At 38.2% G+C, this 15,172-nt stretch overlaps 1 protein-coding gene across 1 annotated transcript in view; it reads left to right on the plus strand.

The window, feature by feature from the left end:
• Window positions 1-10,003, plus strand: part of CCDC93 (coiled-coil domain containing 93) — a 52,129-nt gene extending 42,126 nt beyond the window's left edge. The window contains exons 20-23 of the mRNA XM_061479309.1: window positions 2,159-2,196; window positions 3,600-3,684; window positions 8,132-8,245; window positions 9,696-10,003. Coding sequence (XP_061335293.1) covers window positions 2,159-2,196; window positions 3,600-3,684; window positions 8,132-8,245; window positions 9,696-9,749 — 291 coding nt within the window. The 3' untranslated portion in view covers window positions 9,750-10,003. The remainder of the gene's footprint in view (window positions 1-2,158; window positions 2,197-3,599; window positions 3,685-8,131; window positions 8,246-9,695) is intronic.
• The last annotated feature ends 5,169 nt before the right edge of the window (window positions 10,004-15,172 follow it).

Consider the following 15,172-nt stretch of genomic DNA (forward strand, 5'->3'; position numbering starts at 1 on the left):
CATAATAGAGCAAGTTGCAGGTAACAATGTACCAGATTTAAAATACTACATTGAGTAGCAGCTATTAAATTCATCTTTCTTTAACTTCTCCCCGAGGTTAGTTTTATGCAGATTTTTTTTTTTTTTGAGGGTAAGCTTGCAAATTTAAAAAGCGTACAAAGATTGTTCTTGTAATGGCACATAAAAAACAGTGAACAGAATAAAGAGCAGATATATTTCATTGTTGTATAAGTTGGGAGTATTCTTGCAAATACAATTCAGTGTCTTGGGAGTAGGGGGTGTTTGCGTTTTCCCCAGTTCCAGGCTTTACTTACATGAATATAGTTTCAAAAGACAAATCAGAGTATTTTAGCATGATGTCAGTCACGAGAGAGATTTCTGAGTGTCTTCTGATGCAACCTTTTTTTAAATGTAGAATATAGTGGAAGTTCCCTTGTTTTGTTTTCAGTATTAGAACAAGGTTTCAGCAAGTAAGTATTGTCTAGTAATGTAAAAAAGATACCTTTGGCATGAGCGCCTCACAAAGATTTCTGGAATATGCTTGTGCTTTTTCTTGTCTTGTTTTGTTGTTGGTTTGTGTTTTTTTTTTTTTTTTTTCCCCTTTCTCCTCGCAAACCAACCCAACCCTTTCATAAAATACTCTGAGCATAATTGCTTTAAAATAACAATAGTAGCAACTGTTACACAGTGAAATTTTGGCTACAAAGGTTAGTTCTGACATGAAAGGTCTCTTGAGTATGCTTCATATTTTAATCATATTTTGTGATTAATTTTTTCAAATGCTTTTAAACTTTTTTTTTTCATAATGTCTTTGACTTGGGGTTTATATACTGATTTTACTGTCTAATATAACACATCAGCACTCTTACTGTGCAATAGCTGTGCAGTGTTACTTTTCATGACTTAAATTTTTTGCTGTATAAACTATAATTATATTCTTAAACATACTTATTGGAAGTATCTTGAGGCAGGGATGTGGACTTGGCAAATATTGATGAGTCATGCAATAATTTATTTCCTCTAAGTAACACGAATTTTTAAGCATTTTGGCTGCTTTGGAGTCTGTTCAGAATTTCTGTTGGAATTTGTCAAAATAAGGTCAGGAAGAACTGCAGTTTCTGCCATGCACATGCTTACCGCTGTCTCATTCAGATGGAAGAGAGATTTTGATTTGAGAGAGATCAATTTAGCTTTCCATAGCAGTGGAGCAAGTTATTCTGATTGCAGAGCTCTGGTTTGTTTAGTGCAGAACACTTTAAAATATTCATCAAAGGGAGAAACTGCTTGGAAAGTTTAACCACAGGGGACTTGCAAGAAATATTCAAAGCCAAGAGCCAGAATCACATTAATTGCTACTTGGTGAATTTTAGTACTCTCAGCAATATAGATAAAGCAAGAAAAAAAAATCAAAGGTGGTTCCATATTGTACTTATAGTTTAATTAGGTCGGTGAGTTTATACTGAGACCAACAAAATATACCTTATGCCTGTTACAAATTTCTGTTTCTGTCTTGATTCAGTGCAGTGTTAGTATAAGAGAAGCCATGCATGCAAAATGCCATTCTGTACTTGCTAGAATTTAGTCTTTTAACAGCCTGTAAAATGCATATCAGGAAAGTAACTAATGATACATGGCTGTTTGTGGAAACCTGTAAAACTCATCTGCATAATGAAAGCAGTGCAGGAATTCACCTCCTGTTCCTGCAGAACTTGGTGAGTCTTTAGGGTAGTGTGTGGAGACACTGTTCCAGTCTCACAAGCACAAATAAGTTTGTGGGTTTTTTTTCTGTTGAGGTTTTTTTTATTTGTTGGGTTTTTTTCCTCATGTTATAGGCTGATGACCTAAGTTGCAGCTTCTTGACGCAGCTGTGCTGCTAATAGCTTCAAAGCTAGCATCTTCAGTACTGTTAAATACAATTTGAGTTACTTTTGGGCAGTGGGGAGTTACTCCTTGTTGTGGTGGTTTGGTGGGGTGACATGGGGAGTCTTGGTTGACATGGTCTTGTGGTTTCTGTGCTGAAAGTAACCTTATGGTGATTTTCATACAGCTGTCTTCTTGTCCGGGGAATATATATGTAGTCAATTTTTTTAACTAAATTTCATTCTATTGTCCATGAAAAGTCATGCCAGAACGGACGAATTCTTCTTCTAATTCACAGGTTAACTTACTGAATTCTATTCATGACAACTTTCATCAGTAAGTAATGGTTCTTTTTCTCTTGATAGTTGCGATGAGTCGTACGGCTGGTTTGGAAAAATGGGAGTGAGCATGAGTTGTAGAGACAAAAAATTTGTTAGAAGTTTTTATAAACTAGTTTATAAAATAGTTATACAGCTTAATACTGTTTAAGCCAATGTTTGGGGAATCATGGACTTGGAATTACCTAACTTTTATAGCCAAGATATGTTTTTAATATCTGTCTCTTCAGTTGCAGTTGTGGAAAGAAATCATGTGCTAGTAATTTTCCTGGCATTAATTTAAGTATTTTTCTCTATTTATGAAGTTGTGGTTATTACATTAGGTACAAAGCATTAGACTCAGATATATTTTTAGACATATTTCTTGTAAACCAATTCTGCATTTAAAGGTTTTAATGTAGTGTGAAGCCTTTAGGTAAAATTGTGGTTTCCTTGGAAGTTTGAGCTCAAATATCAGTCTGCAATGCAGCCACTGTTTATTTTTCTCTGGGGGATTTTGACTTAAAAAAAATCCAGTATGAATTTTTGGGGAGAGTCATGGGGGAGGGGATGCCCATTTAATAGTTTTAAACAAATCTTCCTGTTACATCGTTTTGTAATTCTGTTGTGAAATTCTAAGCTTCTTTTTTGTTGGTGCTTGGTTTTTTGTTTTGTTTTCCCCAGAGTAATTATCTCTTTACTTGCTTCTATCCAACTGCTTCCTTCTGTGTTTAGTCAGAATTTTTGATTTTAATTTTTTTTTCTTGATTGTAATGTGCTAAACGTTTAATTACAAGAAAACCTGGGAATTAAGTATTTCAGATCTTTGCAGCAAGGATTGTAGATCTGTGTTGCTCAGTGATGAGATCCTTTTGATTCTGTCCAGGCAGAAGAAACAGATACTGTAATTGACACCTGGGGTTTGGATTTTTTGTTGGGTGGGTGGGTATGTGGGCATTGTATTTTCTTTCATTATTTTTAGCCTGTTTGAGAGATGTTACAAGTCTAAAATTACTTCTGGGCTTTCCCTGTTAGGGCATGAAAGTATTTTTTGTTTTAGAATATTTCCCTATCTTCTAGTCCTCTACACCCCTTAATATTCACAACAGCTGGTTTTAAAAGCTTGTGATTTTGGTTAGCTAATAGCAATTTATTTCTGTACAACACGAGGGAAAGGAACAGATTTGAACTGACAGGACTTGTGATGAGCTCTGAAATCTCCCTTTCCATCTCTTTGATAGTTAATACCAGCTGAAGAGCTGCAGTGCTATCCAAAATCAGTGATTAAAAAGATGAAATTTTTACATAGAACACTAAGCAGTGTGAATTCTTGGACATGGGTAAATGCATAAGACAACTGTAGGTGAGACACGTCCCACATCCCTGTCAGTTGTTACCTTTTTTGCTTTTTTTTCTCTCCAGAGCAATGTCATCTTCTGGTTCTCGGGACCAGTTTTTACGGCAGATGGAGCAGATTGTAGAAGGCATCAAACAGAATCGAATGAAGGTCAGAAACTCTTCACACTTTCTATGCTAAAACCTGGGAATTATTTCAGAAAAGCCTCTTGGATACCTGTGCATGGAGAAGTCCATTATGAGAGCTGCAAATTAAGCAAGCAAATAACAAGTAGTATTTCTTTTCACATTCATAAGAAACTTCTCACTACTAAAATGTTACTGACTAGAATAGAGCAGAGGTATCATAACGTTTCTCTCCTGACAGGGAGCAGCTTCATTATTGTCAGTGTAGTGATTTAGATGCTTGAAATGTCACTGAAGTCAATGAGAATTCTTCCATTTGGATTTCATGGGGACAGTCAGACCTGTGTCTCAGGTATGGTTCCCCAAGCAGGTGGAGCTGATTGAAGCTGCTTGCTGCTGCTGAAGAGGGTCAGCAGCACCTCACAAGAGTCCCAGCCATCAGCTTGCTTTGTGCCAGTTGCAGCACTCATCTGACACCTTGTTGAATCCACTCAGGTGGTTTTTGGTCTGTGTTTTTCATTGTTGTTGTTGGTTTTATGTTTTTTATTGTTTTTAACATGATTTAGAAAAGGCTTAGCATGTGTGTGGTGTTCATATAGCAAGTGAAAGGTGTTTGTGTGGGAGCAGAGGCCCAGTGCTCACTCAAAGATGGCAAAACTGCCTTTGGTAACATTTGGGAGCTATTTTGTAAAAGCACAGCCTCAGTGGACTTGTGTTGTTTCTTGGGGCAATGCAGGCATGAGGTCCAGCTCCAAGTAAAGCTGTCCACAGGCTTATTTGCATACAATGAATTGGCTCAGTACTTCTTGGTAATGATAGTTACTAACTTGAGGGTATGATTCTGGGCAACATGATCTAGTTGAAGATGTCCCTGCTCATTGCAAGGGGGTTGGGCTAGATGATCTTTGAAGGTCCCTTCCAACACAAACTATTCTATGATTTTGTGATTGTGTTGTTTTACTCTTTTATTTTCATAATCAAATATATTGATATTTTCCTAAGTCACATAAAAGGGGTCTGAGTTTCTTTTCTCTGTAGAGCCACAAGATTCTTGGTAGTGGATTATAGCTGTTCTTTATTTGAGTTCAAATGAAAGTATGATAGACTGTGAATCAATATAGAGTATGTACTGAAAGTGCAGTCTGTCCAGGTATTGGGCTGTTTTATCTCAACAGCTAAACAAAAATTTCAGGTACCAAGTATGGTAAGCATTTGTATGTAGAAAAAAATAGAATGGGGTGCAGCTCAAGCTTTAATAAAGCTTTTGCACTAATAAACTCTAAAAATATATGATGTTCACTATAGACTGCTGTGTTTGAAAAGTGGCTAGTTCATTGCCATTTTTTTGCAGTGAATTATTTTTATTTGCTTGACCTCTTATTTTCAGAGAGGACAAAATGACAGCAAAAAGGATAGTGATACTGGTGGTTGTATGTGTGGATCATCTTTCTATCTTCAGTGCTGTTAACGTAATGACTGGCTTGGCATCAAACTGAGGTTATGAAAATAGAACGGTGCAGTTCTGACTAGTGAAGATGAGCTTCACTGTCAGATGCTTATACATCTTTGTTTTGGAAGAATGACGTTATTTTAATGGCTGCAGCAAGCAACTGCTCCAAATTGAAACTGTCCAGGAGTTCAGTATTTTGTCTTCTGTCTTGTCTTCGTTACATGCAGAGAAATGTATAACAGCCAAGCAAGTGTAAGGAGTGACAGCAGACTGAGAGGTCTGCTGTGACTGACTTCATGTTCTTGCAGTTGAACTCTTCAATCTTTTCATTCAAGTCCATGCAATCATTCTGGACTCTCTTAATATATTCTCAAATATATTAATATACCAAATAAGAAATCTGCTTGTACAGATAAGGGAGAGGGAAATGAATGAGAGCTATCATGTCAGATGGCTCATTATTTGGGGGGGGTGGGGAATACAATTTCAGCATCTCTGATGGTTGCTGAAAGCCGTGGCAGCTCACTTCACTTGTGCCTCATTCCTGCACTGGCAGTTTAGCCACTGGCATATTGTAAGGGGTCAAAAGTGACATTTCATTCCTAGGTGCAGGTATTTGGGTTAGCAGGAGGTGGCAGTGACAACTAATGGAGAAAAGCATTTGCTGAATGAAAAAGCTAAGCTTATCTCGATTGAGGGGAAAAAAAAATTGTTAGTGATGGAGTAGGTAATCATTCACTACCTTCTGATGTTGATTTCTCAGTGAAATTACAACAAACGGATGCTCAAAAAATGTTAACAATTCACATGATTCCTTGGGGAACAGCTCTACAGCAGAAGGGATGGTTTTCTTATTCTTCGCCTAGGCTGTTGGAGGATTCTTTCAATAGACAGGCTAGTTGTGCACTGCAAGGGTTATTCATCCCCATCATGGTTTAGTCCTACCTATTCGACTTTTATCTGCTGCGCATTCAGAGTGCTCACAGTACATCCACTTTGTTTTCTGTACAGCTCTGAAAACCTTACACCTTCTACCTGAAATTTCAGTTTGCAAAGCCCATAATACGTAATTGCATCATAAAAGAGGCTGTTGTGGTTTAAGCCCAGCTGTAACTCGGAACCACACAGTCTCTCTCTCACTCCCCCCTTGCCCCCTCAACTCCCAAAGGGATGGGGGGAAGAATCGAAAGAATGTAACTCCCATGGGTTGAGATAAGAACAGTCCAGTAACTAAGGTATAACACAAATCACTGCTGCTGCCACCAATAATAATAATGATAAAGGAAATAACAAGGGAAGAGAATACAGCTGCTCACCATCTGCCAACCGATACCCAGCCCGACTGAGCAGTGAACTAGAACTTCTGGGTAACTGCCCCCAGTTTACATCCTGGGCATGACGTGCGATGGTATGGAATACCTCTTTGGTTAGTTTGGGTCAGGTGTCCTGTCTCTGCTTCCTCCTGGCTTCCCCTCCTCCCTAGCAGAGCCTGAGACTCAGAAAGGCCTTGGTCAGAGTAAACATTACTGAGCAGCAACTAAAAACATCGGTGTTATCAGTGCTGTTCCCAGGCTGAAAGTCAAAAACACAGCACTGCACCAGCTACTGAGAAAGGAGAAAAATGACTGCTACTGCTAAACCCAGGATAGAGGGCTAAGGAAAAATCAAACATACTTGCTACCAAGGACAAGGAATTTGTGAACAAGCATGTCAGTGTTATAACAGATACTCATGAGACTTGCTGAGGACAGAGTAGGACAGTTTCCTTTATGAGGAGTATGTTGGGAGGTGTGATAGTCATGCATAAAAGAAGCAATTTATCAAAGGATAGTAATAGGGCCTTATCTGTAAACAAAATCTAGGTCCTGGGTGTTCCAGCACTGTTGGTTTTAGCCTCATCCTCAAGGATGGGATGCACATGATAATACCTTTTTCTGCATTAACACATGTGATGCTGCTTCTTCCTCAAGCATAACTTTAAAAGCATACTGGCCCTGATAGGTTATGTTAGGAGAGAGTACATATCTTTTGGACAGCAGCTGGCTTTGTAAAGTAGACATACCTTGTCAGCAGTGTTCATATGCAGAGAAAGTTTGGGATCTGCTCATTTTTTTTAGCCATATCAATAAGATCAATGTTGATGTGTAAATCTAGAAACGCAGCAAGTTCTGGTGCTGTGTAATTACGTGCTTGTTTGGGCTTTGGGGGATTCTTGCAGGTTTTAGAATTGCATTTTTCCTATCAAAATCTAGGAGGTGAAAGCTTGTCAGAGTATGCAAAAATAATTTTTGGGGAGAGGAATACAGCAGAGCTCTTTTTTATGTGGTTGTGCCTTAGCACTGGATGGAGGGAAAATTTACTCTCCAGACAAGCACCAAACTTGCCTGTGATGCTGTTATGGAAGAACTTCATTAGAACTATCCCCGAGAGAAGGCAATCTATTCTAGAATAAGAACCAATCCCCTTCACATTTAGGGACTGAAGTTGTGTTTGTCACAACTTTGGCACACAGAAAAAAGAAGAGAGTTTTCTTATGTGTGGGTCTTGAGCAAGAACAGCATTGCGTAGGAAGGCAAAGATGTCTCCTGCCCTCCCCATTTGATACAACTAACAGACAACCGAAACAAGATCTGTGCTGCATCAGGAATTTATTTATTTATTTATTTATTTAATTGTGTTGGTTTTGGTTGTTTTGGAGGTTTTTTTAATTATTTCACTGTGTCATCGTTGCAATAGGCTTGTTCAGTGAGCAGGATTCCTAGCTTGCAGAGATGCGAGCTGTAGTTTAACTCTGAATACTACCACTGGTACAACTGGTACTGAGACCTCAGTGTTAGCTTTTTAATTTAAAAGCTGGCCTAAATGTTCATTGCATTTAAAGCACAAGCCAGGGTTATCACTTATGAAGCATCTGTCTCCCATTGTCTAACATAGATAATTGTTCCTTATATAGTATATATATGTGTGTATATTCCTTATACAATGTATGTAATGATCTCTTATCTGTCCTGTGTATCAACAGATGGAAAAGAAGAAACAAGAAAACAAAATGCGAAGAGACCAGTTGAATGATGAATATTTAGAGCTTCTAGAGAAACAGAGGCTTTACTTTAAAACAGTGAAAGAATTTAAAGAGGTAAGAACATTTTTGCTGAAGTAAACTGTCAAGTGTTCAGTGACCCATTTTTAGCTTGACTTGTGCATTAATATATGCACAAGATTCCCTGATACGATGCTTACTGCACCATGTTCACGATGCCTCTTGGTGGTAATCTCCACATCCTTCTTGGACTCTTGAATTTGATTCTGGAAATTCTTTTTTTCATTGATAGATTAGCCTACTCCTCCATGTTACAGGGGAAGGAACATTTGTTATAAAGTAAGCTGTATATTTAGGTTTCCAAATGGAATCTCTTGAAGATCTACGGGCAGTTAGGTATTGGAGCAAAGAGGGTTGTGAAAATGCATGTGAATAAGGGAGGGAATCCAGAGTCTCAGTGGTTATAAATGCCTTTAGGAACTGGCCTTGTTTTCTAACCACTGTGAAAGCCATGTTTAACACTTTGTTAATTTAGCCTTTTCCAAGCTTTTAATCATAATGTGTTTCTCTTAATTATTGTCTCCATGATAATGAATGACAAAGTAGTGCTGCCAAGCAAAACAGTCATTTGGCTTCAGCTTTTTGAGGAAAAACATCTTCCTGTCATTTGTCCTGCTTTGTGCTGAGACAGTTCCTTCCTGTTTTGGATGATACACTCTAGGGCATAGGTACTGTTCAGCTAATATACAGCTCTTCTGACATACAGAATTTTACATTGTAGTTGCAGAAGTTAGGTGGATTTTTGGGGTTTGTTGGTTGGTTGGTTGTGTTTTTTTTTTTTTTTTTTTTTTTTTAGTAATTGGTTTTTCTTCTGCTGCCTTGTGAAGTAACTTCTACTCAACCTTGCTATCCTTAAAAATAAATGAAATTGCGGTTGTGGTATTGAAACCAGGTGGCATGTACTATGTAAATATCTTTCTTGACCCAGAGTTGTGCCCTTAACACTGACATTTTTGCAAACTGTCTTGTGATGTTCCAGGTCAGCTAAAAGTAATCTTAGTTTCAGATGTATTTGATTTGCTGTAGTTGCTTGTAACAACTTTACCATGAGGGTGGTGAGGCCCTGGCACAGGTTGTCCAGAGAACCTGTGGCTGCCCCATCCCTGGCAGTGCTCAAGGCCAGGCTGGACAGGGCTTTGAGCAACCTGGTCTACTGGAAGGTGTCTGTGCCCATGGCAGGGGTTTGGAACTAGATGATCTTTAAGGTCCCTTCCAACCCAAACCATTCTATGGTTCTGTAAGCTTCAGATGAATGGATAAGTAGCATTCCTTTTGGCTTGAATGTCTAATAAATGTTTAATGAATGAAAATTTAATGAATATTACCATTTGAATACCATTATGGATGAATCAGAATTATTTTCAGCTCATCACTCACTCCAGACTACTTGGAGATCACTCAAAATAAAAGGGTTTAGTTTTGCTGATGTGAAGATGTATCTAATAAAGAGCGACTGCCACCTTATCTGCTTGATTTCTATTAACAGGAATGCCGTAAGAATGAAATACTGCTGTCCAAGCTGAAAGCCAGTTCTTCCTGAAGAACTTCAGCTGGTGAAGTTTCTAGATGATTGTTCAGTCCATTGAATCTCTTTTGTGAGGTGACAGTTATAACTGCAATGTAGATATATATAGATATATATATAAAAAATATATATACGCACAGCTATAAAAGTGGTTGGTTTTTTTTTTTTCCAGTATGTATTCAGTTTTACATTCCTTCATCACTGGCTGTATTATTTGTTATTGCCTCCACTGCACAGTAAAGAGTTAACGCAGTACAGCAAAACAGAAATATTGTCTAATTTTATTTATTTGGGTTTGGGTTGTTTTTTTTTCCTCCAGTAAGAACAATGGAGATGTATTTTACTTGGGTCAAGATTCTGGAATAAATAGATATATACTGTGTAATATATCCAGTACCAAGAAGCTGAGCCCTGCAGAGTGCAGCGATTTGTTAATTTTGGCTAAAAAAATGCTACAAAATGGGATTCTTGAAACTTTCTTCACCAGCTAATGACTTCACATTGTTTTAGTTTACACTCTAGCCATAGATAAGATTCCAAGGGATAAAAAATAATTTCTAAAAAATGGAAATTTGCCTTGCATGATTCCTGGTGTAAAATTATAGATCTATATTTTTATAAAGTTTAGCTGTTGTATAAATTTCTTTGAAATTTCATTTTTATATAGAGAGAGTGTACTTGTTAAATTAATAGCTCCAGGAAAAAACACCTTAATCACTAGGATTATCATTTTATGTCTGGCTGGAATAAAATCAGAGCCTGTGTCATCTGTAATATAGGAAGAAAAAGATTCAGACCTTCTGCTCCCATGAACTGATATTCATCTTTGAAGACAACAACCTATTTACCCTGCTGAAGATTTGCTCTTGAAAGTTTAGAAACTTTGTGGAACACTTTCTGAAACATTTTTATATCTGTATATACAGTATTTTATAATTCAAGCAGTTGCTTTTTGTACTTAACATCAGGATTTTGGACTGACTTCTTAACGTAGATCACATCTTCAGGAGAAAGAAGCCCCATGTTCTTTTTCACCAGTAACACTGATAACAGTGCTGTTTGGTTGCTTTCTATGGCAGCAAATATAAAATAAAGAATGTTTGGAATCCAGTGACCTTCTGTTATTGTATTTTTAAGGTGGAAGTTGCTTTGGAAGCCTTAACATGCTTTCTAATTAGAAGCACATTGAAAGATTAATTGTGTCAACATTCACTCATAAGGATGTTTTCATGTGTCCATGGAATTGTTAACATTTTTTTTTTCTCCTTGGTAAGCTTGATGTTCTGATATTTGGCACAAACTACCAAAGGAGGTCCCTGGAATGTTTTATTTGTCTTCTGCAATTATCTGCTTAAAGATACAGTATTCTCAGTGGAGACTGGACAAGCTCATCACACTGCAACACCTGGTTCCATTCCTGAATACAACAGAAGGTTTGGTATTAGCACATGAATGTTATGTAAACTCTGCAGCACTGAAAATGGAGAAGCATAGACATTTGTTAAACCTTGCATAAGGAGATTGTTCTGTGCAGGTAGGATGCAGTGAGCTACCGGAACTGTGGTCAGCTAGGTTCAACCCTCTCATAAACGAGACCACGGTTTTGTGGCATTCTGAAACACTTTTCCTGGTCCTTCAGTACAAAGAAAGAAAACCTTTCTACTGATCCAGCTTGTACCTTGCTCCCCCACATCAGTTAGTGACTGGATATCTTTATTCAAAAAGTCAGTCTTCCTAGAGTTACTGAAATAGTGAAGTCAAAATTAAATGCCAAGCACCTTCAAAGAAGGAAAAAAATTACATTCAGGGTTCCTCCAAAGAGGGACATTTGCACTGAGTGCTACTTGCAGATTTTCTGTAGTCAGCTTTGATATTAGGAGACGTTATTTCTGTCTACAAACTTTGCCCTCTATACAAACTGTAATTCTCATTCTAATTTGTAAATTCAATAATTTAACTTTGGCACCAATATAACTTGTTTGTGAATTCAAGCTATGATGTATTTGTATACCAGGCACTTAAATAACTTGAATGTGCATATCAATTTGGGATTTATTATTTTAATCAAAGTTGCTGTAGTATCAAGCAGAATCTCCTAGGTAGAGTAACTAAAGAATCTGTGTGTAGAATAAATGGTGTGATTATTTGTTCAGTATAATAGTAAACTTTATCCTTACCTGCTAGAAACATAGTACCCTGGAAACTTGAACATGAAATACCCACACAGATGGATGAGGGTTAGCCCAGGTCTGCTTCACAAGATAAGGAACACTCATTTGCCTATATGTATGTCTGTCAGTTTTAGGAGTGACCTAATAGGATCTTTCCCATATATCTTCTGAAGTGTGTGATTTTCTTCATGCAAATTTTAATTATGCCTTTTTTCCTGAGACAATGTTTTGATTTATACTTGCTTTAAATACATGGACTAACCTTGGTATTAGAAGATATGTTAGGAAAGTGATCATATTGGAAGAAAAAGAGAATCAGGCTGCCTGCTGCTCGAGTGAAACAGAATAGATGGAGGGAAATCTTGGTTGGTGAAAATTCTTTTGCAACTGAGCATTATTTTCAGATGTTTCAGTATAGTATCTTTTATAATTGTTACTCAGTATTTTAGGTCCCTTAGCCCACATAAAGTGGATGGAGGATATGCTGCCAGTGACCTTCTTTTACTATTTGTTATTTTGTCAAGGGAACTGACCGGGATAGGATTTCAAAAACCAGGAGGTGGCATAGTTCAGCACCATGTAGATTGATATTAACATACATAATGAGAAATGCCCAGGTCAGTTGCTTAAAAATATAATGCTGGCAGTTTCTCTACCCATTGGATCCATTGCTTTGGCTGGGAGCTAGTGATTTTGACTAAGATACAAATCTGGGATTTGTGAAGATCCAGTTAATACTCTTCATAGAAAATAAATGGGAGTCCAGATGATAACTTACTGGAACAAGTCAATTTCTTTCTACAATAGGTGGAAATCCAGGGCAGACAGATGCTACCTCTGCTCAGACCCCACTGTGAAAATGAAGGGAAAGAGGCTGGAGAAGTACGAAACAGTTACATCAGCTGTTCCTTGCCCTCTGTCACAGACTTGGGGAGTAGGGGGGTGGTGCCCTTTCTTCTGGTACCTGTGGTACCAGAATGAAAGAGACACTTCTGCTAACAGCCAGCTTCGTTCCTCCTCGTGTGTCATTTGATGCCTGTTAGGTTTAACTGCTGGATCAGGCTGTCCCCCATCAGTTGTAGTGTGGAGGAACAAGTACACATCATGCTATGGTTATCTGGGGAAGGTGGGTTTTGGGAACTTTATTCAAGATGCTCAGATGCTATAAACTTGGCAATCCTGAAAAACAGAAACAACTGAGTTAGTTTTGGCTTTCAATAAAATGATTACACCTCTTTGTTGAGGTGAAGAGCAGTGTCAGGAGGTGACTTCTAAGCAGAGTTCTCAAAGAAGGGAGGGTAGTGCTTTAAAGTGGTTATCTTCATTTAAGTCAGAAAGCTTCAATGCAAACCATACCTTTGCTGGAGATTCTGTCTTTTTGCATAGTTATTACATTAGGTTTTTGATCTACAAAATTAAAAGCATTTTTAATGCCAGTTTGGTAACTGGAGCTGTGCAGCTGAAGCACTAGAATCTGGGAGTGTGGATGTACCTGTGGGTCTAGTGTGCAAAGGACTATACAAACCTAGAGCAAGCAGAATCTGTCTTTATTCTGCAAGGGAGGAGCAAAGAGTTTCTCAGAATGTTACCTCAGTATTGCTGGATTTCTTGTGACTGCTTAAAGAGAAAGATCTTGCCCTGAATTCATTTGGTGTTACCAGGCTTTGTAAAATAACATCTACAGGAGTTGTAGTAAAAGCTTTTTTTTTAATTATTATTTGATAGAGCCTGCTAAGAGCTTTAATTTGCATTTCAGTTAATTTAATGATTTTGATACGCTTGAATAGACTGCTGTAAAGTAAGGCTGCTCTCCAGATGCTGAGAGTCTCTGAACTTAAGGCATACACTTACCTTTTCGACTGTGACACCTTTCTTTATATGCAGTTCCACAAGCACACTTGTAAAATACCTTCTGAGAGGGAAATCAGTGACACACACCTAACCCAAGCATGACAAAGCAGACAATCTTTTTCTCGCAGTATATTAAAACAAATTGAGTATTGCTCCAAGTCATTGCTGTTCTGAATGAAAGAAAATCTTTGAAAGCAAATTAAAATGTGACCAGTATTTTCTTTAAGGGTTCTTCCCTTTTTCATCTTTATTTCCTTGAAAATCTACTTACTGAAGTGTGACCCTACTGTGTAGTGTTTGATGGGGGAGAAACGTACGCCATGCAAAAGCATTTTACTGGGTGGCCAAATAACATGCTGTACTCTTTATGCTCTGGAGACACTGTGGCACAGGTATATCCAGCCATATAGGACGAAGTAAAACTTTACTGAAATTTCTTTAGAAAAATAAAATTACTTGCAGGAGAAAAAGTGCATTACTTCTTTTAGGTCCCAGTTTGTGTAGCTGCTGGTACTTAGGCGGAACAGAGAGCTGGAGTATCATGCTTTGCTGGTACATCCACCTCCTTAGAGCCAGCTTTGCTAAATTCGGCATGTAAGTAGAACACATGTACAAGGTGATACACAAATCTCACCCATTTTGGGGATGAATGATAGACTCTTAGGATGGTCTTTTTATCTAAAAAAAATTATGAACAGAAGAAGCCTGTTTATTTACAGCATCTGTACAGCTATGGCTGTAGCTTCTGACAACTCAGCCAGTTAGCATTGGAGTTCCCCAGGCTCTGGTCCCTGGAGCTCCAAGCACAGGCATTGTGCCTCTTTACCCAGCAGTTCAGGCATTGTAGGTGGCTGCTTCCCACCCAGCAGCAAATTCCTGTAATCAGCTGCTCCCAATACATGGTGTCTCGGTGACTGTGGTGTACAGTAGCTTGTGAGGTGATCCTCACAGGGGTTTGTTAGTATCTGCTCTTGGGGCCAAGCCCTTCATTGTTTTGCATCAGTCTTCATGTAGGAAGGGCTTGGGAATTCTCATGTAAAACCAGCTATTTAGGAGATGCCTAAGTCTGATTGAAAGACGAGGAACTCCTGGGTACAATAATAAATAATTACTTGAAGAGCTTCTTTCACTGTGGAAGCATAGCATGGATGTTGGTCTCTTAGAGAGTTAGCATTTTCTGCTCACATTCATCTTCCAAAGTTCTTTGATTTCTGCACTATCTGTGGATTGCAAATGAGGCCTTAATTTCATATAGCTGCAGGGTTCTCAGAGCCTTGTTGCAGGATATAGCAGTGCTTTTTCTGCTGAGCAGAGGTCTCCAGTGAGTCTTTCTAGGAGTAAATTCAGTGTTAGGAAATAAAATTTAAACTTCTAGTCCGCTGCTTGCAAGCAGAAATGACTGGTGTAGTCCAGACT

This window comes from Pezoporus flaviventris, unplaced genomic scaffold (genome assembly GCF_033815535.1).
Source record: "Pezoporus flaviventris isolate CSIRO_AGI_PZ_B2104156 unplaced genomic scaffold, CSIRO_AGI_Pfla_v1 ptg000001l, whole genome shotgun sequence".
Classification (NCBI taxonomy): Eukaryota; Metazoa; Chordata; class Aves; order Psittaciformes; family Psittacidae; genus Pezoporus; species Pezoporus flaviventris.